This window comes from Pygocentrus nattereri, chromosome 6 (assembly GCF_015220715.1).
Source record: "Pygocentrus nattereri isolate fPygNat1 chromosome 6, fPygNat1.pri, whole genome shotgun sequence".
NCBI lineage: Eukaryota > Metazoa > Chordata > Actinopteri > Characiformes > Serrasalmidae > Pygocentrus > Pygocentrus nattereri.
The window spans coordinates 12,029,091-12,048,439 of NC_051216.1; the positions used below are offsets into that span (position 1 = coordinate 12,029,091).

General features: G+C 41.0%; 1 protein-coding gene across 5 annotated transcripts; it reads right to left on the minus strand.

The window, feature by feature from the left end:
* Positions 1-42: 42 nt before the first annotated feature.
* On the minus strand, positions 43-19,349 carry mfsd6b (major facilitator superfamily domain containing 6b). Of its 5 annotated transcripts, none has more exons than XM_017713488.2 (9): positions 19,045-19,349; positions 15,512-16,824; positions 14,822-15,045; positions 8,239-8,336; positions 4,268-4,429; positions 3,833-3,931; positions 2,522-2,796; positions 2,256-2,259; positions 886-1,029 (listed from the first exon to the last, which is right to left on the minus strand). In XM_017713488.2, the coding sequence occupies exons 2-9, from the start codon at positions 16,820-16,822 to the stop codon at positions 1,019-1,021; spliced, it is 2,184 nt and encodes a 727-aa protein (XP_017568977.1). In that variant the 5' UTR covers positions 16,823-16,824; positions 19,045-19,349; the 3' UTR covers positions 886-1,018. The 5 variants fall into 5 exon arrangements, with proteins under 5 accessions (XP_017568975.1, XP_017568973.1, XP_017568974.1 ...); XM_017713487.2 differs by having other exon boundaries at positions 2,256-2,262; XM_017713486.2 differs by lacking the exon at positions 2,256-2,259 and having other exon boundaries at positions 43-1,029; positions 19,080-19,349.

Here is a 19,349-nt window from a genome sequence, read left to right on the forward strand (position 1 = left end):
TCCTTACATATCAATTTTACATATATTTTATGAGAAGATTCATTTTAAAGCAAGTTATTTTTTTATTTTTTTCTGTATTTAATAAATACAAATGGCATTGTAATTTCAGATGTCAAAGTGTATTATTACCGTTGCATTACATGTAAACATCTTGTTTTGGGAGATAAATTAAGGTGCTGTATTTGTATATAACACACATGACGTTTTAAACCCCAGCTGGGCTTGTAAGGACAGACTGAGCTCATCAGTCAATCTTTTAGCTGAATTACACTTACAATGAAAAGCTATACATTGTCACTGCCAGAATTTGGTACGTTTCTATTTAAGTGTTTCTAGGATACATTTTAGCTGCATGTGGACAGTTTGACTGCACAAATGTGATCACAGTACATACACAGAAGCTCTCTTTCATCCTTAAGGACACCTTTCCAGTCTTTGTGTCTGTTTGGTCAGTGTGCTTTGAGCTTAATCACTTCATTTCATCTTTGAATACATTCCCAGCATTGCCACGAGGTTTGATACTTATACAGTCAGTACAGGGCTGCAAAGTAGGGACCAATGCTACAAACACCCACAGGCGGCAGTGCAAAGCATATTTAAAGGGCAGAATAAATGGATAAAGCAGCCCTTGCAACAGATAAATACTCCTGACATCTGTTCTTTGGTCCAAAGTTCATGTTTTTGTACTGTACTCAGTGTTTACATTTAGATCCATTTCCATTGTGGACAAACAGATTTGACCCTCAATTTGAGAGTTCACTCTTCATTTGTTTGGGGTAGCTGTTGGAGAGGCTTTTCTGGTTCAGTACTGGGGGTTTCTACAGCCTCCTCATTTTTAGGGACAGCTTCTGGGTCTTCTGTTGATTCGCCACCATCTGTATGATGTGAAGCCCTCTGATCACTCTGATCAGAAGCTGGCTGATCGGGATCCTCATTTACAGAGGCTTGCTCTGGTGCAGTGGGAGGCTCGCTGGCTTGGGATGGAGCCTCTCCAGCAGATGGCGCTGTGGACTCCTGCTTACTGCTCTCCTACAAGCAAAGGATACATCAGAAAGTCAGGCTTTAACTACTTAAAGGGGAATTACACCAATTTAAAAACAAAGAATAACTACTACACCGTTCTACAGCAACTTGCTGCCTCAGATTCCTTATAATGGCAGTGATAAGAACCAGGAGTCACAATATGATGCGGATATTCTGTTTACTATCCAAAACCAGTGAACATACATATCTTATGAATTTTCAATGTTGATAACAGTATAATGTACCACTCCAATCATGAATGAATGAGAAAAATACAGGCCAAAATCTCTCAAAACTATCACAAAGCAAAGTCTCACGCATCAGGCAGTGCATCAATAACTATTTAACATAACTTTCTGTGAGGAAGCTTGAAGAGGCATTGAACTCCAAAGAGGCGTTCAGTTCCTATCACCAGCAGTGTGAACAATTCTGACTTGAAGAGTTTCTCTAGAACAGAGCATTTCACATGACACCACTCTGAGTGACTGAGTAAATGAGGATAGTTCAATGGAAATGAACTATTAGATAGGCTTCTAGTTCTGTGAGCAGAAGCTGTGAATTATTTGTGTGCTGGTGCTTTTGGCTTTTGATAAACTGCTGATAATTATTATGCACTTATGACTCTTGTGTGGCTGACTAATGGATCCGTTTTGTAACCTACATTTAGTGCTAAGGCTGTCTCGCTGCTCTGGAGTTGACACCGATTTCTACTCAACTATATCTACAACATCAGTGGACTTAATAATACAAAAACAATACAGTGCATGTTACTGTTTAAAATGAGGATCACTTCTGCTATAAACCTGGCTTGTTGCATATTGAGCTGATGGAATGAGGTGAACGCTGGTCGCTCCTTGGCTCTCCTTCGTCCCAAAATTACAAGACAAGTTGGAGTTTGAAACAAAAAAAGCTTGAGCAGGAAAATGAAGCACAGAACAAACAGAACATGAGAGGGGAAGGAGGCCAGACTTCAAGACACTTTATCAAAGAGTTTCCATGATAAGACATGAGAGGAACAAATATAGCATCTAGAGTTTATTTTCGCCAGTAAGACAGACACAGTGTTATTGAAATGCTCCAATAAGCTGTTATATTCACTTGTGCTACGGTGAAAATCAGAATAGGAAATGTGTAGACAGAGCAATGCAGCGCTACTCAACATAGTAAAGGAGGCTGCACTGTTACAGACTAGAGAACAAACACCCAAAGAACATAAAACAAGGTTTTCTCACCTTTCTTCTGAGCACAGAGAAAGCATGAATGTGAAAAGAAAGGGTTGAAAAGTCAGTCCCACAATTCTTGAAACTGGTTAACAAACACAAAAACCTTAAGAGACAGCCACTTAATAAGTAAAGAACAGTTAATAAAGTAAAGAATAAGCAAAAAAGAGAAAGAACAAATTAAACAGTGTTTTTAAGAGCTTTTTTAAGAGAAACGTCTGATGTATGGTGACGGATGGCCTCAGATGCGCTGCTCGTTACAGTGGGTACCAGCCTACCTGTGGGGTCTCTTGGGTCGAGGTGTTGTTCTTCGCCATGGCAACCTTATCTCTGATCTGATAGAGGGCGAAGGCAACGGTGACCCAAGGGGAAGTGGACACCACCCATGCCGGCTTATTCACATCCTCCTGCTCTTCCTGAGCCTTGCTCTTCTTGGCAGGAGCTTTGCACTCCAGCCTTGGTGCCGATTCCGTGGGGTTCTGCACCAAGTCTATGGTGGCGATTGGCACCGGACTGGAAGGCACTGGAATGTTTTCGGCCAACATGGAATCCCCTGTGTGGACAAACGAGTCATTTAGATCAGTGTGCATTCTGTGAAACTGTGCGTTATGATAACTGTACTGTGCAATCGTCTTTTCACATTGAATTTTTTAACCATTAGAAAAATAACTGTTATAGTTGTACCTTTCATATAAAATTACAATTTCAATTTACATTTGGTATCAACAGATTCTGTATGTACTATGTAACTTAAAATAAATACAAGAATACATAAGCACAATAAAAAGTAACAGGATTTCTTGAATGTTAAGTGATCTTAGATGATCTAGGGCTTCTGTACTTAAGTGCTTTGTATTGAAAGTTGGGTGACACTTTGTTTCATTTAAAAAGGACCACTCAGGGGGCTCCCAAGTGGCGCAACCATCTAAGCGTTGGCCCTATCATCAGGAAACCGCAAGTTCGATCCCTGGTGATCCTACAGCCGTCCATAGCCGGGAGTCCAAGAAGCACAATTGGCCTCGCTCTCGCTGGGTGGGTGGCCCCCCATCACTCAACACGATGCTTTTCAGCGCAGACGTCTGTTAGCTGATGTAACAGATCTGGCGGTTGGCACGTTCCTCCGAGCGCGTTCGGCTGTCCCGTGACGTTGTGTGAGCGGCAGTTCGAAAAGAAGCAGAGACTGGTTTCACAGGTTTGGAGGAAGCCTGTGCTGCCTTCAACCTCTTAGCATTGGTAGTATCGTGTGATTGGGGGAGTCTTAACTAGCGGGTGGAGTTAGAAACGACTAAATTGGGGAGAAAATCCAGGGTGAGGGTTAGGTGTTGTGTAAGGTTGGCAAGGTTAGGTTGTGTGTAAAGGAAGTAGCATATTAACCCCACATCTCCTTAATAAATTAGTAATATATCCAACAGCTCATCTACAAGATATTTACTTCAGTGTATTCAGACGCTTCACTACTGCTACTTCACTGATATGTCGCTGATGTGTTACTGATCATCTGTTAAGAGTTTATCAATCATCTATAAAGGACCACTCCAGATAAAGTGTTACTGCTTTCTCTTTTAAAATAATATTCCCTGAAAACTTACGTTTATCACCATTCTCCCCAATAAGACTCTGAATGAGGGCGAAGATGAGTAGGATGATAAGAGAGGCCATTCCTAAACCCCTGAAGGTTTCAGCCGCTCCTATACAAGACCAAAAGGAAACACAGGAAGAAAAGAAACAGTGTATAAGTCCATAAGACCATCTATCAATAAGTCTATAGTTAACTGTGTGTCAATGTATTCATGCATACTTTTTTAGGTATTCTATTTTTATTATTACATGCTGCAATTCTTCTCTGAACGTCATCTGCAGGACTTTTACATAAGTGTAAAGGTTTCAGTGGTATCGAATGTCTGTTAACAGGGTCTGAATGATCTCACAGTGACGTGAGCCATGTGACCTTCTACATTCATACTGACTGTGACAGACACAGGTGTGGTTCGGGTTTGCATTTTCTGCCTTTGTCATGGCCATACCAAAGTAGTTGACAAAGACTCCTCCCACCATGGCGCCACAGCCGCGCCCCAGGCCAAGGTGCAGGCCCTGCAGGATGCCCTGCGCTGAGGTCCGCAGAGCTGGAGGAACCGCTGCACTCAGGTATGAAATACATGCTGCCCAAACAGACGCGTGCGTCAGCCCTGCAAGACAGAATAATGTCAGGAAAGACACAGTACTGCCCTTATCACCGGGTTACATAACATCACTGTCATGAGAAAACTTCATCTGAAACAATACCTTTATAGAAGGAAGGAAACATTATGTTATCATGGTATTTTGGACTGTTTCTGTCGGTCCCTTCATTATCAAATATTCACACAATGTAAAGGACAACTCCTGTTTTAAATGGTTTGGGGAATATTTTTTTTTTTTATTTACATGCTCCCTAGTCACCGTGCTGATGAAGATCCACAGTCTGTGTTAGACACGGTCTAGTCCTCCATCAGTGGTCATTTTCTGAACTCTTGGCTGGATATTGTTGGATGGACCACTCTCAACCTAGCAGTGACAATGATGTATATAAAACCCCAACACAATCGATGTGCTACACTTGTACCAGCACCACAAACACTGCCATCTTAGTATCACAGCAGTGCTGGCACAGACTACCATAAACAATGTCTGATCAACAGTGCACCTGTGTAAGCAGGACTCAACTTGTAGGCAGATGAGAGGGGGGATGCCAACCTCCCAGCCAAGAACAGGTGGGGGGAAAAAAAAATCCCCCTTGTAAAATGACCATCCCACTTTTCCATCCCATTTGGATTAATGTGACATCACTTAATATTCCTATTATCAACATTTTAAATTTCTTTCATTTGTGAAGTTTACTATGGGAGTGCTTCCTTTCAAGGATGCAGGTGATCAGAGCAGAGTGCACACATGTGGTCATGTTGAATCACACGCTTTTTACTGGCCATGGAGTGCCTAGTATAGCTGCCCCATTAGTGACAAATCTGTATTTTCTGACTGTATTTTGTCAATTTTAAGCACTTTGAATGACAGCTGTGTAAGAAAGGTGCTGGACAGGGCTGCGTGTGTTCACTAGTGTGTATGTGGGTGTTTCACTGCACGGATGGGTTAAATGCGGAGGTCTAATTCCACAGTGTGCAAAACACAGTTGGCAAATGGTTCTAATTTCTAAAAAAATTCTATATAAATAAACTTGCCTTGCCTTACGTTGCCAGGTTCACAGTTTTCCTGCCAAATTAGGCCGCAGCTTCTGGTGGGCAGCTTTTATGTAAACTTTGGGCTGGAGAGTTTGGCTATACCTGAAAACCTTGCCTACTGAAAAGTTTAAAATCTTTGGGGCTAATCTCAATATAATCAGTAATCACTGATAATCACCGTGAACTTCTTCAGAACAAACATTTCAAAGCTAACTTTGTGACATATTATCAGCAGCATTACTAACACTACAGTGCTGTGTGTCAACATCAAGCCTGATATTTGAAATGGTGGTAATTTATGTGGAAAGTTTTGTTTAAATGTTGATTAAAGAACCAACATCTCAAGAGGCACCAATAAATTGCTAAGCAAAATAAATTTATGAGCTCATTTAAGTTTTCAGATTAAAATAATTTGTTACTGTCATGAAAAAACACATTTAAATTCTAATAGGTCAGTGTTATAAGATTTTAGGAACTCTGGCTCATTCATCATTAAATATTTAATGTATAAGGAAGCTGGTGTCTTCAAGTGATTTTCAAGATAGTTTCAAGAACTAAAAACTAAAACTAAGCTAGTTTTTGATATGAGAGCAAAGAATAGTTAAAAACAGTTTTAAAACGACAGGGTTTGGTTTGCGTGGAGGCAGAAAGTATAACTGAAAAGTTTTTGAGGTCGCTATCTCATCTGGGTCATCCAACAGATACTAAAAAGCCCAGCAAGCCCAGCCTCCCCTTCAGGCTGGTGATGTGAGAACTAGAAAAAACTGGTAGTTTACAGTCAACATATTTAGAAAACAACAAAGGCAAAAGCAGCCAAACTGGCTTCTCCTGTCTAAGCTCATCAGGGTTTGGTTAATACTGTATAGGCCTGATGGACAGGAAAGGCTACTGTGGAGGAATGTTAGTGCAGCTTGACTAAGATTAATTGTCCTAACATCCTTCTATTCAGTAAATGAATATGAACCCTATCTTACCCTAACGTCTCATCTGAGATACATTTAGTGACTTTAACTTTGTGTCCTTTAACTGACCTTACTTAGGACTAACTAAGGAATAACTAACTAAGGACTGAACTAACTTAGGAATAACTCAGTCTGTTTGCATTATTTTCCATGTAATTACTGCACAATAAGCCTTAGCTTGGGGTTTTAGGGTTTGCATGCATGGCCATGTCACATATCACTGTATAAAAGAAGCTTCATGCTGCCTTTATTGCTGGATGCACTGTGAGCGTGTGCACACATTCACACCGCTATGGAAAGGAGTACTATTGATTTGCTTGCAACAATGAGTGCATGTAAATGAACTCAATAATCCGATCATGATCTGATTTCCGCATATATCTGATTGTTCAAATGGTCATGTAAACAGCACACTCCGATTTCTTAGGGATGAGGTCTAGAAATCAAATTTCCCCCAGTGGGATAATAAACGTCTATCTTATCTTATCTTAGAAATCCGATTAAGAAATCTGACGCAGAGAGCTGGATTTTAGCTCAGTAATCAGATTTCTCAGTGAATGTAAACTCTTAGGGTACCTACACACTAGAAGTTGACGCAGTGGCAGAAACGCAGTCCAACGCTCTTAGGAGTTTCAGTTAGGACGCTGCGTCAGCTCTGTCGACTAGAAACTATGTATGCAATGAAAAGACGCTGCACTGAGTGTCAAACAAGTTCAAACCCTTTCAACTTTTGCCGCAATGGACTCTGGTGTGGAGGCATGTCAACCAATAAAACCATTGCCTTCGTGGTGGTCGTCTGCTTGGCTCTGTACATGGCCATTGCCACACTTTTCTTTCGCCCATATTTCTTTGTTTCTGGTTCAATTTTCTCACTGGATTTTCAACTGTACAAACTCCGCCCTGCTCCAGCCATATACACGCCTTCTAGAACAAGATATTCATGCGTCTGCGTCTACTGCTCTATCCTTGCGTTGTCTAATGCGTAGGCACTCTTTCTCTGATTTCTTTCAGATTTCTCAGTTTGCGCATGTGCGAAAACAAATGGCAGTACCAGAAATAAGCCGGCAGCGTTGCTGTGAGATGCAGCAAAACACTTTTGGAGCGACACTGAAACCAAATACATGCTTGACAAAATTAAGGATTTAAATATTCTTCATCTTCTAGATGATGTATGCTCATATTTTCAGGTAAAGTGGTGTGATGCGTTTCAAAAAAGTGGCATGAAGTTTGAGTTTTACGTTACGTTTCCATCACGTCTTCTGGGAGCTTTTAGGCTGGTTGTAAAGCAGAAATCTGGTTACTAACTGACTCATGTAGACCTGGAGTTTCCCCGTTATCTGATTATTCGAGTGCATGTAAACATGTTGACCGAATTACTGACAAAATCAGATTTTCTGCAGTTATCGGATTATTAAGTGCATGTAAACACACTCAATAAAAATGGCTGCTTGGTAACATGCCAGCACAAAATAAAACGTTTTTAAATTTTTGCTAGATTATGTTATTTATATACCAACATGAATAAACAAGAATAAATCACAGCATTGAGAAATCACATTAATTAAAGAAAAGGAGTCCTTTCTTAGTTAATGCTCAGCATTAACTAAGAATGTAGCAGTAGGCTCCATATCCATATTCTCAGTCAGATGCAATTCTGAACTGTTATTGCAACAGATAAAAGGGCGTTAGGTATTAAAGAAGAGAGAGAAGTCAAAAAGCTGATTCATGCATTCAGCTGAACCTGAAGCTCTAGTCAAGCCTCCAGTTTAAACACTGCCTGGCTAAGAAGTCAACATAGGCACGCCTCATTTCTCTCACCTTGAAGGACCTCCATGGGCAGAACTATCCAAGCATTCTGCAGGTAGGAAATGTACAGGTAGCGTGCAGTGTTGCAGGCCAGGCCGATATACAGCACTCTGCAGGGTGGGAGAGAAAATACTGAGTGACAAAAGACATGAAAACCCGCTTAGAACAACACAAAAACATCTCCCAACCCTTTGTAGCTCATTGAAAAGACAATGCTAGAATACACAAAATGGACATAATGTTTCACAGGGCGCAGCTAATGAAAGCCAAGCCCATTTCTTTTAACAGAGGTGTTGTCATGTTTAGACACAGTGCTGCTTGGCAATCATGACGTTAGGCTCCATTCTGTCACTGTAAGAGAATGAGTCATGCGCTCCTAGGGAGGGGCCGAGAGACGGACAGTAAAAGGACTGACCTAACAGCCCCAGTGCATCCACCGGGTCTATAACACATCCATCAAAACCTGTTTTGCAGGGCAGATTTGGCCTTTTTGAGTTATTATATCATCTTTTAACTCCATGAGTTCCATCACCGCTGCTGCTGTTTTCACCCCCTGTTTTACAGGTTTTGTACATTTCTGTTTGAAGTTTTCTCAAATATAATACTCAATTATACTATATATACAATTATATATATAACAGAAAAGGTTAGAATTCATACTTTGATAGTGGGCAGTCGTGGGTTGCAGGTTAGGGAACCAGTCCTGTGACCTCAGTCCTCGATCCCCTCACCTGACAATCCGTGACTGAAGTGCCCTTGAGCAAGGCACCTAACCTAATTGCTCCCCAGGAGCCGTGGATGAAAGACTGGCTGCATCTACAACTGCATACTTCCATAATAAACAGTATAACAAAGTAGTACACTACCATTAGCAGTACATTGGTACAGTACATATAATACATATAAAATAATACAGTGTGTGAACCAATAAAACTGATAAATTACACCCACAGAATTGAGGACAGGCAGACAGCAAGTGACTGACAAAAATTCTAAAAGTTGTGGCCATCTTGGCGTACAACAGACATTAGACAGTCCATTTAACTCTGTGTGTGGAGTATGTGAGGCTGATGATGACAGTAATGAAGTTATCAGAAGCACCATAGCGTTCTGTAGCACTTCAAACAGATCATGACAAAGCCAAGTCCCTACTCCTTGCCGACAAGGTCTTGTGACTCTCAAATGCTATAGCATGCAAACACAGCGCTGATGTGACAAGCGCCTGAGATATCCATGCAAATTGGGGATGAAGGCTTTCTTCTCCACATGGCCTTGGCTCTGTCACCAGCTTTTTTAGCACAGCTGGTTAGCTTTTGAATTGATCCACAAGAGCAGGAAGCCTACTGGATCAATGGCTAAATGCACGGACAAAGCATGGCGTGCTAATGGGAGGATAGAGTTACTCAGACCCATGGGCTCCCTTAGTACACTGAAAGCTGAAATTAGGCCACTAAAGAGAGCAAGAACCTCAAAGAAAGTGTCCACAGCCAAGCTAAAATCAGCCTATACCTTCACAGCAGAAAACCGGCGCTCAAGGCCAGCTTAGAAATGCTACACTGACAGAATGTAGAAACTGACAGGGTAATATTACAACATGTAAATTAAAAAACAGCCAATGTCATATTACTGTGCAGTTTATAGAGCAGAATATACAGCAACTGCCACACAGTATCACCCAGATGATGCATAATGCAATTTAAGTCTAAAAATAACCCTAATAATCATCACCAGAACAATTCTGCTGAAGAGATTATACTAAATGAAGAATAACAGTTATCCAAAGGCCTGTCACTGGTAATACTATGGCCTCTTTACACTAATCAGTCCAACTGAACGAGACACATATTATTCCACACATATTCATTACTGAATTTATGGGAGCTGGTAGTTTCTGCTCCACCAGCTGAAGAGGAGGCAGACCAATCAAATCATCCTGCCCAGCATTACTTTAACCCAACAATAAATGAATTCTAAAACGTGTCATAAAATGATTTGTCAATAAAATTAACAGAATCTAAAAGTAGAACCTTTCCTGCTCACAGTGATTTGCCACTTTGTCTGCAGGGCAGGAAGCTTTAGCAAACACACTCACTAGTGAAACAGCATGCAGCAGATGGAGGATGAGCACGTTTCAGAGTGTGCCTGGAGCTCCCTGCCCACTCTCTGTTTGGCCATGGCGTTGTTTGCCTGTGCCCTTTTTTTAACAGCTGGTAAAGGAAAGACTGCCAGCGGTGCTGATTTAGTGCTAAAGTCAACAAGTGGGCAGGTACAGCAGGTAGAATAAAACAAACCTTTAAGCCTCCTTAACACAGAAAACCACAATACTAGCACTTGTGATTTTGCGGGCAGAAACACAGCTGAGCATTAAACCATATTTAAGAGTACCTTGATGGGAAGACCTGGTGACATATGTAACACAAAGTGTGATATGTAAAAGTTTAACACTGCTGGCCAAATTACATATTTTGTTGATTTTCTGAGTGAAAAGTGAAAATAGGTTAAAGAACTCATCATGGGAAACTGAATGTCCCTCACTTTTTTTTTAAATAAAGGAGTCTGAACCATTCAATACCCAGTCCACACAGACAACACATGAAAACTAAGCTGCAAAACAGCCTGTTTTGAATTCATTGTTTCTGTGATGTCACCCTTTCTGCCTGCAGCAGTTCAGCCCCACGCCTTCACAAGTTATAAGGAGTGTGGCCTTCCGAGTGGTGCAACAGTCTAAGTGTTGGCCCTATCATCCAGTGGCCAGGAGGCTAAGAGAGCACAATTGGCCTCGCTATCTGGGTGGGTAGGATGCCCCAACTCCCCACAATCTTCCCCCAATCACCCAACATGATTCTAGTCATGGCAGATCTGGCAGTCGCCTTCCTCTGAGCATTGGTTCAAAAACCTGCCTTCAGCTGCTGCTTGTTTGTGAGTCTTTCTGCCTTCAGTTTTGTCTTCAGTAAATGAGAAACATGCTCAGCCGGGTTGAGGTCAGGCGAGTGACTCAGCCATTTAAGAACATTACGTTTCTTTGCCTTAAGAAGCTCTTGGGCTACCTTCACTACACGTTTTGGGTCAATATCTAAAGCCCTTGACTGAATCTGAGAAGGAAGTGTAGCTCCACAAACTCCAGAATTCATTCTGCTACTCCTATCATCAGTCATATCATCAGTAAACACCGGTGACCCAGTTCTACTGGCAGCCATACATGCCCAGCTGCCTCCACCAGGTTTGACATATAAATGTGGTACGCTAAAGATCATTAGCCCTTCCTTTCCTTCTCCCCACTCTTCTTCTCATCGTTCTGATACAAGGTAATCTTGGTTCCATATGTCCAAAGAAACTTTTATCAGAACAGAATGTACTAAACTGTTGATTTGTCCATTCCTAAAGTTTCTGCTGTCTCTCTGATAGGTTTGTTTTGTCTTTTTAGTCTAATGAAGGCCCCCTTCTCTTGCATCGACTCCTCTTTGGACCACATAGAGAGAGTTCCCAGGAACAGCTACTCAACGCATGCACAACACATGGAATTAACTCCAAGCCTTTTATCTCCTTAATTTGTCATGAAATAATGAGGCAACCGGCCACACCTGGACAGGAAACTGCTTATCAGTCAACCGTCCAATTATGAGTTCAAATGGATGTACTATATCAAAAATGGCTGTAATTCATAAACAGTTAATGCAATATTTCTGTTAAACCCCTTGAATTAAAGCTGAAAGCCTTCACTTCAATCAGTGCTGAGTGCTTCATTTCTAATCTTTGGTGGTGGTGTACAGGGACAAAATTACAAACATTACATCGCTGTCCAAATACTTATGGGCATAACTGTATATACCACATCAAACATTGAAAACACTGCATCAAACTTTTGCACTTTCTGAAAACTGGGGAAATTTCAGTTCTCCGTGATTTAGGCCCTTTGAGCTCAAAGGCTGAAACCGATCAAAAACAAGTGCACACCGAGGACTTAACATGCAAGTGAGGATTCCTGGAGTTGGATACATCACACAGGGCTCATAGATTTTTATGCATTCTGAACTGCAGACACGGTTCGCAAGAGGAAGGATGGAGTGGCACAGTCTCAGTGAGCTGACGATGACTTTGAAAATGGTATCTGCCTATCAGCTCTTTGTTCTCGTGTTTTGTAAAAGAACAACAGAAAAAAAAAATGCCACTGCTCACAACTCGAGCAGCTTCCTTGCACTGGCCAATGCAAACGTGTAGGCACCCACGTACAAGCCAATAACAGGAAGCCATACTTTGCGTTTGAGCTACACCTCACAGAGTAAAAGGTGATTATAAATCTAATACCACACTCTGCTCCCTCAGACTGTACTGATTAAACCAAATTAAGACCCACTGTTGGAGCGTCCCCACCTGCCGCACTAAATGCAGCACTGTCTTAATGTACTCCAAGTCAAAAAAAAGGGTGGACATGTGTGGTGTCTGAAGACTTTTTGGCTTTCCACTGCAGAAGCTAATGCTGTGCACAAGTAAAAGGAGCTCACCAATTAGGATTGTGCAAGCCGTATGCTTTTATCATCCTACCCTTTCCTCGAACTGCTTCAAGTTGTTAAGTAATCTTGCTTGTGTATGTGGTTTCTGAAACTGTCTAACACACAGTTCTCTAGAAAAAGAGGCAAGCTGGACGCTTCTACTGTTTTTAGCCATAAATAGAAAACAGAGCAAGATGCCTAATTCTTTTAACTGGAAGGGGGCTAACCCCCCCCCCCCCACACACACACACACACATAACAGATGGATTAATGAAGTTATGGCCCACATTCAAATGGAAAAGATTAAGTTCACTATAAAAGGCTCAAAAGATAAGTTTTTTGACACTTGGTTATCTTTTATAACACACTTTGAGGGTTTACACACATCTGATTGAGGAGACCCTCGACCTGTTTCTTTATAATACATCATATGACTTCTATGCGATGCTGAACTCCAGCTACTGCCCTAGTTTTAGGGCTATAAATTTGAGGGTTGAGACTGAACTAGCTTAGGCTCCTATGGGGTGACTATTTAAAGGGAATGGGGTAAAAAAAATAAAATAAAAAAATAATAATAATAATAATGGAAACGTAACTGATCTAGAAATGGTGTTTCAATTATACTATAAAGGAGGTAATTACTAACATTATTATTAATATGGTGTGGTACCGTGTGTGTATGTATATGCAGGTGTATGAATATGTTGGTGTATGTATGTATATGTAGGTGTATGTGTACAAATGTATATATGTTTGTGTATGTACGGGTATGTACATGTGTCAATTTTATTTTCTATTCACCAAGGTATTTTTTTGTGTTTGTACTTGTTTTTATTTTTACTGTTTTATTGTATTGCTTTGAGTGGAGCAGAGAGACAAGGACGGATCTAGGGTGTAGGAAAACCGAACAAAGAGTTGTCTTATATTAGTTTATACTGTACTATGTTGTTAAGGTTTAATATCACAAAAGAATAACAGAACGTTAAAAAAAATGAAATAGATAACAGTATGTCACACAGTGTCAGAAACCACACAAACAGCAAGTCTATTTGAAAACACTTAATCTGGCATTACGGCCTAAAACTAGAGTTTAATGTTTTTTTTGTACAGTAATATTTTCTCGCTACAGTACCCAGCATGCATTACGCAAATAACCACCGGGAATCCCTGTGGTGTCAACCAGTCCTGACGATAAGCTAACATATATAACCAAACCAGAATGACTGTAGCTCTTACCACGGTTGTAGAACAAAACCATACAGGCCACAAAGATTCTACACACTCAAAACAGATGGTTCTCCAACGGTACCATTTATACATTCATATGGTTCTTTGAGGAGTTTAAAGAAAATGGTTTTACGTAGAAACATGAACATTTAAAGACCCCTTTGCATGATTAAACGGTTCTTTGTATAATGAACGTATGTATGGCATGTATAGCACCTTTTTTCAAAAAGGCTTCTATATAGCACCAAAAAGGGCTTTCTACTGTCTTTGAGTGCTCATGGTTCTGTATTGAACCATTTTCTTCACTAAAGAACTCTTGAGTCTACCTGTATTCATCACAAAATAGACACCAGAGCTGCAATCTCAAAGAAAGTTGTTCTTCATGGGTTCTTTGGTAAAGGTAATGGTTATATGTAGAACTATTGTAAGTCAAAGAACCATATGAATGTATAAATGGTTCTACGCATGATTAAATATTTCTTCTATCATTTAAAACCTGGTATATGGACTATTCCTCCAAATTCATTCAAACTACCATCTTAGTATTATTAGTATTAATTAATTATTAATATTATTAATTAGTATTAGTATATTAAACTGAACAATCCCACTCTGTCTGCTGCTGCACTGATGCAGGGAAGCATGTTTTCAACAGATGTGGCAGTAGTTACATTTTTCAAGTTACTGTTTGCTTTTAACTTGGTTCTAGTCTTTAAATTAAGCCGTGCAGTTTGCACAATGCTAAATGTCTTGGCAGATCAATTACAATGGTGAAAAGGAGAAACTGTGTAGATTTTTGCCACATTGTACCTTTATTACACAGTGTGAACTCCGCTCACATGTGCATCTGGTTTCTCTGCTCCTCAAGCAGCTCATACCTGATGTGGCCGACGAGCTCGATGAGTTTGTGGCTGATGAAGTAGGCGGTGAGCTCAGAGATGTGGCTGAGCACAGCACAGACCCCGAAGAGTGTAGTGGTCCCCTTCAGGTCCTCCAGGTGCCAGTAGAGAAATGTGAAGACAAAGCCATAACCGAAGCCCATGAACCAGGCCACGAAGAGCACGGAGCCATAACGGACGCCGCACAGCAGCCGGATCAGGTCCTAACCAAGAATCAAGAAAGACTTCGGTGTCATCTCATCATCAGACAGAGCCTGAGTTTACTAAATGGTATTCATAAGATAGATATAGTACAATTGAACTGGGAAATGCAATTAAATACTCTATATTACAATACAATATATAACAGTGCCAAACTAAGCTCAATCCACTATAATAAAGATGGAAAAACACAAGTTGGTACATTTCTGACTTCACGATTTGATTTCATTCACAATTCTTCAGGAAACAATTTCATGCATCATGAAAGCTCAAATTTCACCACAATTCGATTCAGTTTGATTATTTTGTTACGGCTGAACTTGAAAAACACACATAACACTCATATGTGACTGGAAGAATTATTTACACAATAATAGAACACTGACAATAAAAATAATGAAGATTTTTGGCATGTTTAGCACATATTTAGTGCTAAATCAGTGCAGTCACGCCCTTAAATAACAATACCTTATAGGGGAATGGTGGCCGGCTGCTGGACTCGGGGCACCCCGGAACCTCTTCTGAGCCAGACTCAGACACATTCTGGATCACCTGTGGGATCTCCACCTCGTCCACCTTCTCCTGCTCCACAGTCTCCTCACGATCTGGCTGGTATTCCCCGCCGTCAAAGCGGAACTGCGTGGAAACAATGAGGGCTATTGCCATCAGCACCCCAAAGGCAATAAAGGCGATCTGGTAGTTCTTGTAGTCTGGTAAGATACAGCCAGCGCCCTGGATGATGAGGGTGATGTGCGTGTGGTCGATCCAGATGCCCACCGACAGCATCGCTATGCCCCAACCCAGAGAGCCCCACATTCTCTGCAGGCCGTAGCGATCACGGTGCTTCCCCAAGTACTGCAGTGTCACTGTGTCTACAATGGTCACAGCTGGAGCACTGAAGAATTCTCCTATGATGATGACCAACAGGATCACAAGGAAGATGGTCTCCACCTGGTCTTTACTGTAAATGATGATGTATTCTTTGGACTTGGCAGTAGAGGAGGTTGACTTGGTGGAAGTAGTTTTTGTTGTGGTGGATGTGGTGGACGCTGTTGTCATCAGGTCAGTGGACAGTATTGTGGTAAAGTTCTGTGCAGCATTTACATCCAAGACGCTCACGTTATCACTTCTTCTGTACCTATTTTGAGGACTATAAAACCCGGAGTAGTCCTGAAGTAGTGGCAGGGAGAATGATTCCCCAGTCAAGTGTCTGCGGTGTCTGGTGTGGTTTCCAGGGGAACCAGACTGTGACATGTTTGCCGGCGTAGCAGCATCTGGTCCCTTTTCTACACAAGTCATAGCTGCCGGCTTAACGAAGCCAATGCCGCAGTTGAACACCACCCAGCAAAACACGGAGAAGAGTAGCACTGCCTTGCCCTTATTGAAGCGATCAGCTACCACTCCCCAGAAGGGGGCGCTACAGAACTCTATGAAGTAGCGGATCCCAACCAGCAGGCCGCTCTGGCTGGGGGTCATGCCCAGCTGCTTATAGTAAACAGCCAGAAGGGGATGCAAGGAGCCATAGGCAGCATAGAAGAAGAAGTAGAACACCTTGGAGATTAAGAGGCGGCTGTCTATTCTCATGCAGGTCCGCTCCAGGCAGTCTGATTGCTGAGAGGCAGGCGGTGATTCAGATGAGGCGGGTGGCGGTGTTTGACTAGGTGGAGAACTGTTTGCTTCTTGCCCTAAAGACAGGGTATTAAATGGCTCAGCCAGGACATACCTCCTCTTCTGATCCTCCTCATCGTCGGTCAGGATGGCCACACGGTCACTCGCCATCTCTGAGGAAAACAGAGAAAAACACCTGCAAGTTATTACTGTATTTTAGGTGGACTTAAAGGTTTGGTTTCAAGAAGCATTATTGAGCAGTATTTACAATCCTAGGCTCATTACACTTCAGCTCAACTGCATGCACAATTATATCCTTATGAATACTACTACTACTAATAATAATAATAATAATGTTACTCTAATAGCAGTTTAACATAATTCTATAAATCTGAATATTTTATGGTTTTACTGTGTTTAAAGAACTGTAACTTTAGCAAATAATTAGGAACACATTGATACAGAAATCGTGGGCTGAAGTCTTATATTTTGGCGTCAGTATCATAAAATTTGTCACTTTTTTATGTATCGGCACCAGATTTTCGATCCTGATGCGTAAACATTTACAGTACTGTGCAAAACTCTTAGGCACCCATGACACATTTTCAAAATCTATTTGTGTAGTTTGTGTTTATTTGCCAAGAAATGTGTTAATATTTGAATAAACAAAATTTATAGAATATTAATTAATAATTATATATATATATATATATATATATATATATATATATATATATATATTACTATAAATAGTGATTTTCTGGATGTCAGTGTGTTTGTTTAACCATTTCCAAGTCTCTCCTCGAGGAAGTCCAGTATTATATGTAGTTAAAAAGCAGCTCCTGGTTTGACCAATCAGTGCTCAGTAAATTGTGCTCATTATGTAATTGATGATATTAAAGAGTCTCTGTGGTGGCTGTGAAGGTGCCAAGGAAAAATATGGACCCAAGAAATTCTTGTTACTTTTTATTGTTTTTATGTTTATTTGAATTATCAATGTGACTTTATTCTAATGTATATTTTGCGGTAAACTCACTGCTGAGCTAAATTGTTTAAAAATTTGCTTAGATGCCTAAAACTTTCGCACAGTACTGTATATAATACAATGTCTACCTGGATTAACATATTAGAGACATATAACATTTACAGATGTGTACCTAAGTCAATCTACATGTTTTATTAAATTTCCTAGTGAAAATAAGTTAACATATCCTCTCCACGGAACAAACTTAAATATAGCATTTTTCTGCAGAATTTCTACTGATTTGCTGTTATTGACTTTAACATATTTAAAACAGAGCATGAAACATAAAACATGCCTTAATGTTTGCACAGGCCACATTTTAGGTTTTATTTTCACCCCAACATGTTAAGCATATAAACAGCACTAAACTGTACAGCTGAAGCTGTGATAACTTATTTTCACTTATTTTTTGGAGAAAATCAACAAACATACAAATTAACCACGAGTGCATTTTCCATACGACTGACTTTCTGTGGGGTCACGAATGCAGAAAAATGAATAAAATGCACACATTTTAGCCCAGTAGCACAAAACGTTCTGCTCTTCCGTGGTTACAGTAAATGCATCAAATATCTAAACACCTGTCAGACGACGAGACGTGTTTTAAAACAATTATTCACTGAGATCAATATGATTCTAGTATCATTGTGCATTCCTGGAAATGATGAGGGACCAGAAAAAACTGACACCCAACACCATCATGAAGCATGAGCTACAACCTGTCACTGGCTTCACTGGACTGGAGAAAGGCCACATGCAGAATGACAGACAGACAGACAGACAGACAGACAGATGTACTTTATTGATCCCCAAGATCAAAATCTGGGGATCTGGGCATGAATGTAGCTGTAGAACACGTTATACATTATGCATAATATAATGTATACATTACACATATTATACATTACATTATATAATGTAGAATACATTATACACACAGAATGAATGAATTCACCTCATTACACATTTCACACAAACACACAGTGTAAACAAGACAACATCAGCACTATTCAGATACAGTGCTGTGTGGGCCATGAGGTGTTGTAGTCAATGTGAAACAGCATTAACACATGTGCAAAAAGTGCACTTACACTGTGGAGTGTTCATGCTCTCGCTTGTGACTGACTCTTTATCCTATCTCTGGTTCTCAGACAGGTGACCACCAGTGCAACACAATGCATCCTCCAAGGTCACACTATTCTCCATCTGAAGTATCTTCTGAGCCCAGCATGCCATCAGGACAGGATAAAGCCCCCCAAAAACACCACCTAGCCCCAAGCTAAGAGTGGATGATGACCATCTGGAACCCTCCACCTGACCACTGGAACCTCACAACAACATTAAAGACACATACATCTCTCAAACTTACCCAGATATTATACTGATCAAACTTTGCTGCCTCACCGTCTCGCCTGAGACGAAAACGACCTCCTCAGATCACTCCAAGCGGCAGCAGCAGCAGCAGCAACAGCCCACTTCTCCTCCTCCTCCTCCACCCATCACTCAGCAGCAGGTTCATTCACAGTCCGCCCTGCAGTAAGTCACTAGGGTCGGTTCACCGCCGCGGACCGAACGCCTGAAGTCCTCAGCTACAGGAACAGAGTGTAACGGAGCTGCTTCGCCCTCACGGCTGACGGAGCAGCTCACCACCACCCGGCTGGCACGACGTGACGT

Bases quoted from the DNA above. Each gene is read 5' to 3' on its own strand.
- mfsd6b (XM_017713486.2), bottom strand. From the start codon at position 16,822: ATGGCGAGTGACCGTGTGGCCATCCTGACCGACGATGAGGAGGATCAG. The intron at 15,046-15,511 runs GTATTGTTATTT...ATTCTTGGTTAG, and splicing joins GGCCACCATTCCCCTATAAG to GACCTGATCCGGCTGCTGTG. The intron at 4,430-8,238 runs GTGAGAGAAATG...TCTGTCTTGCAG, and splicing joins GCCCATGGAGGTCCTTCAAG to GGCTGACGCACGCGTCTGTT.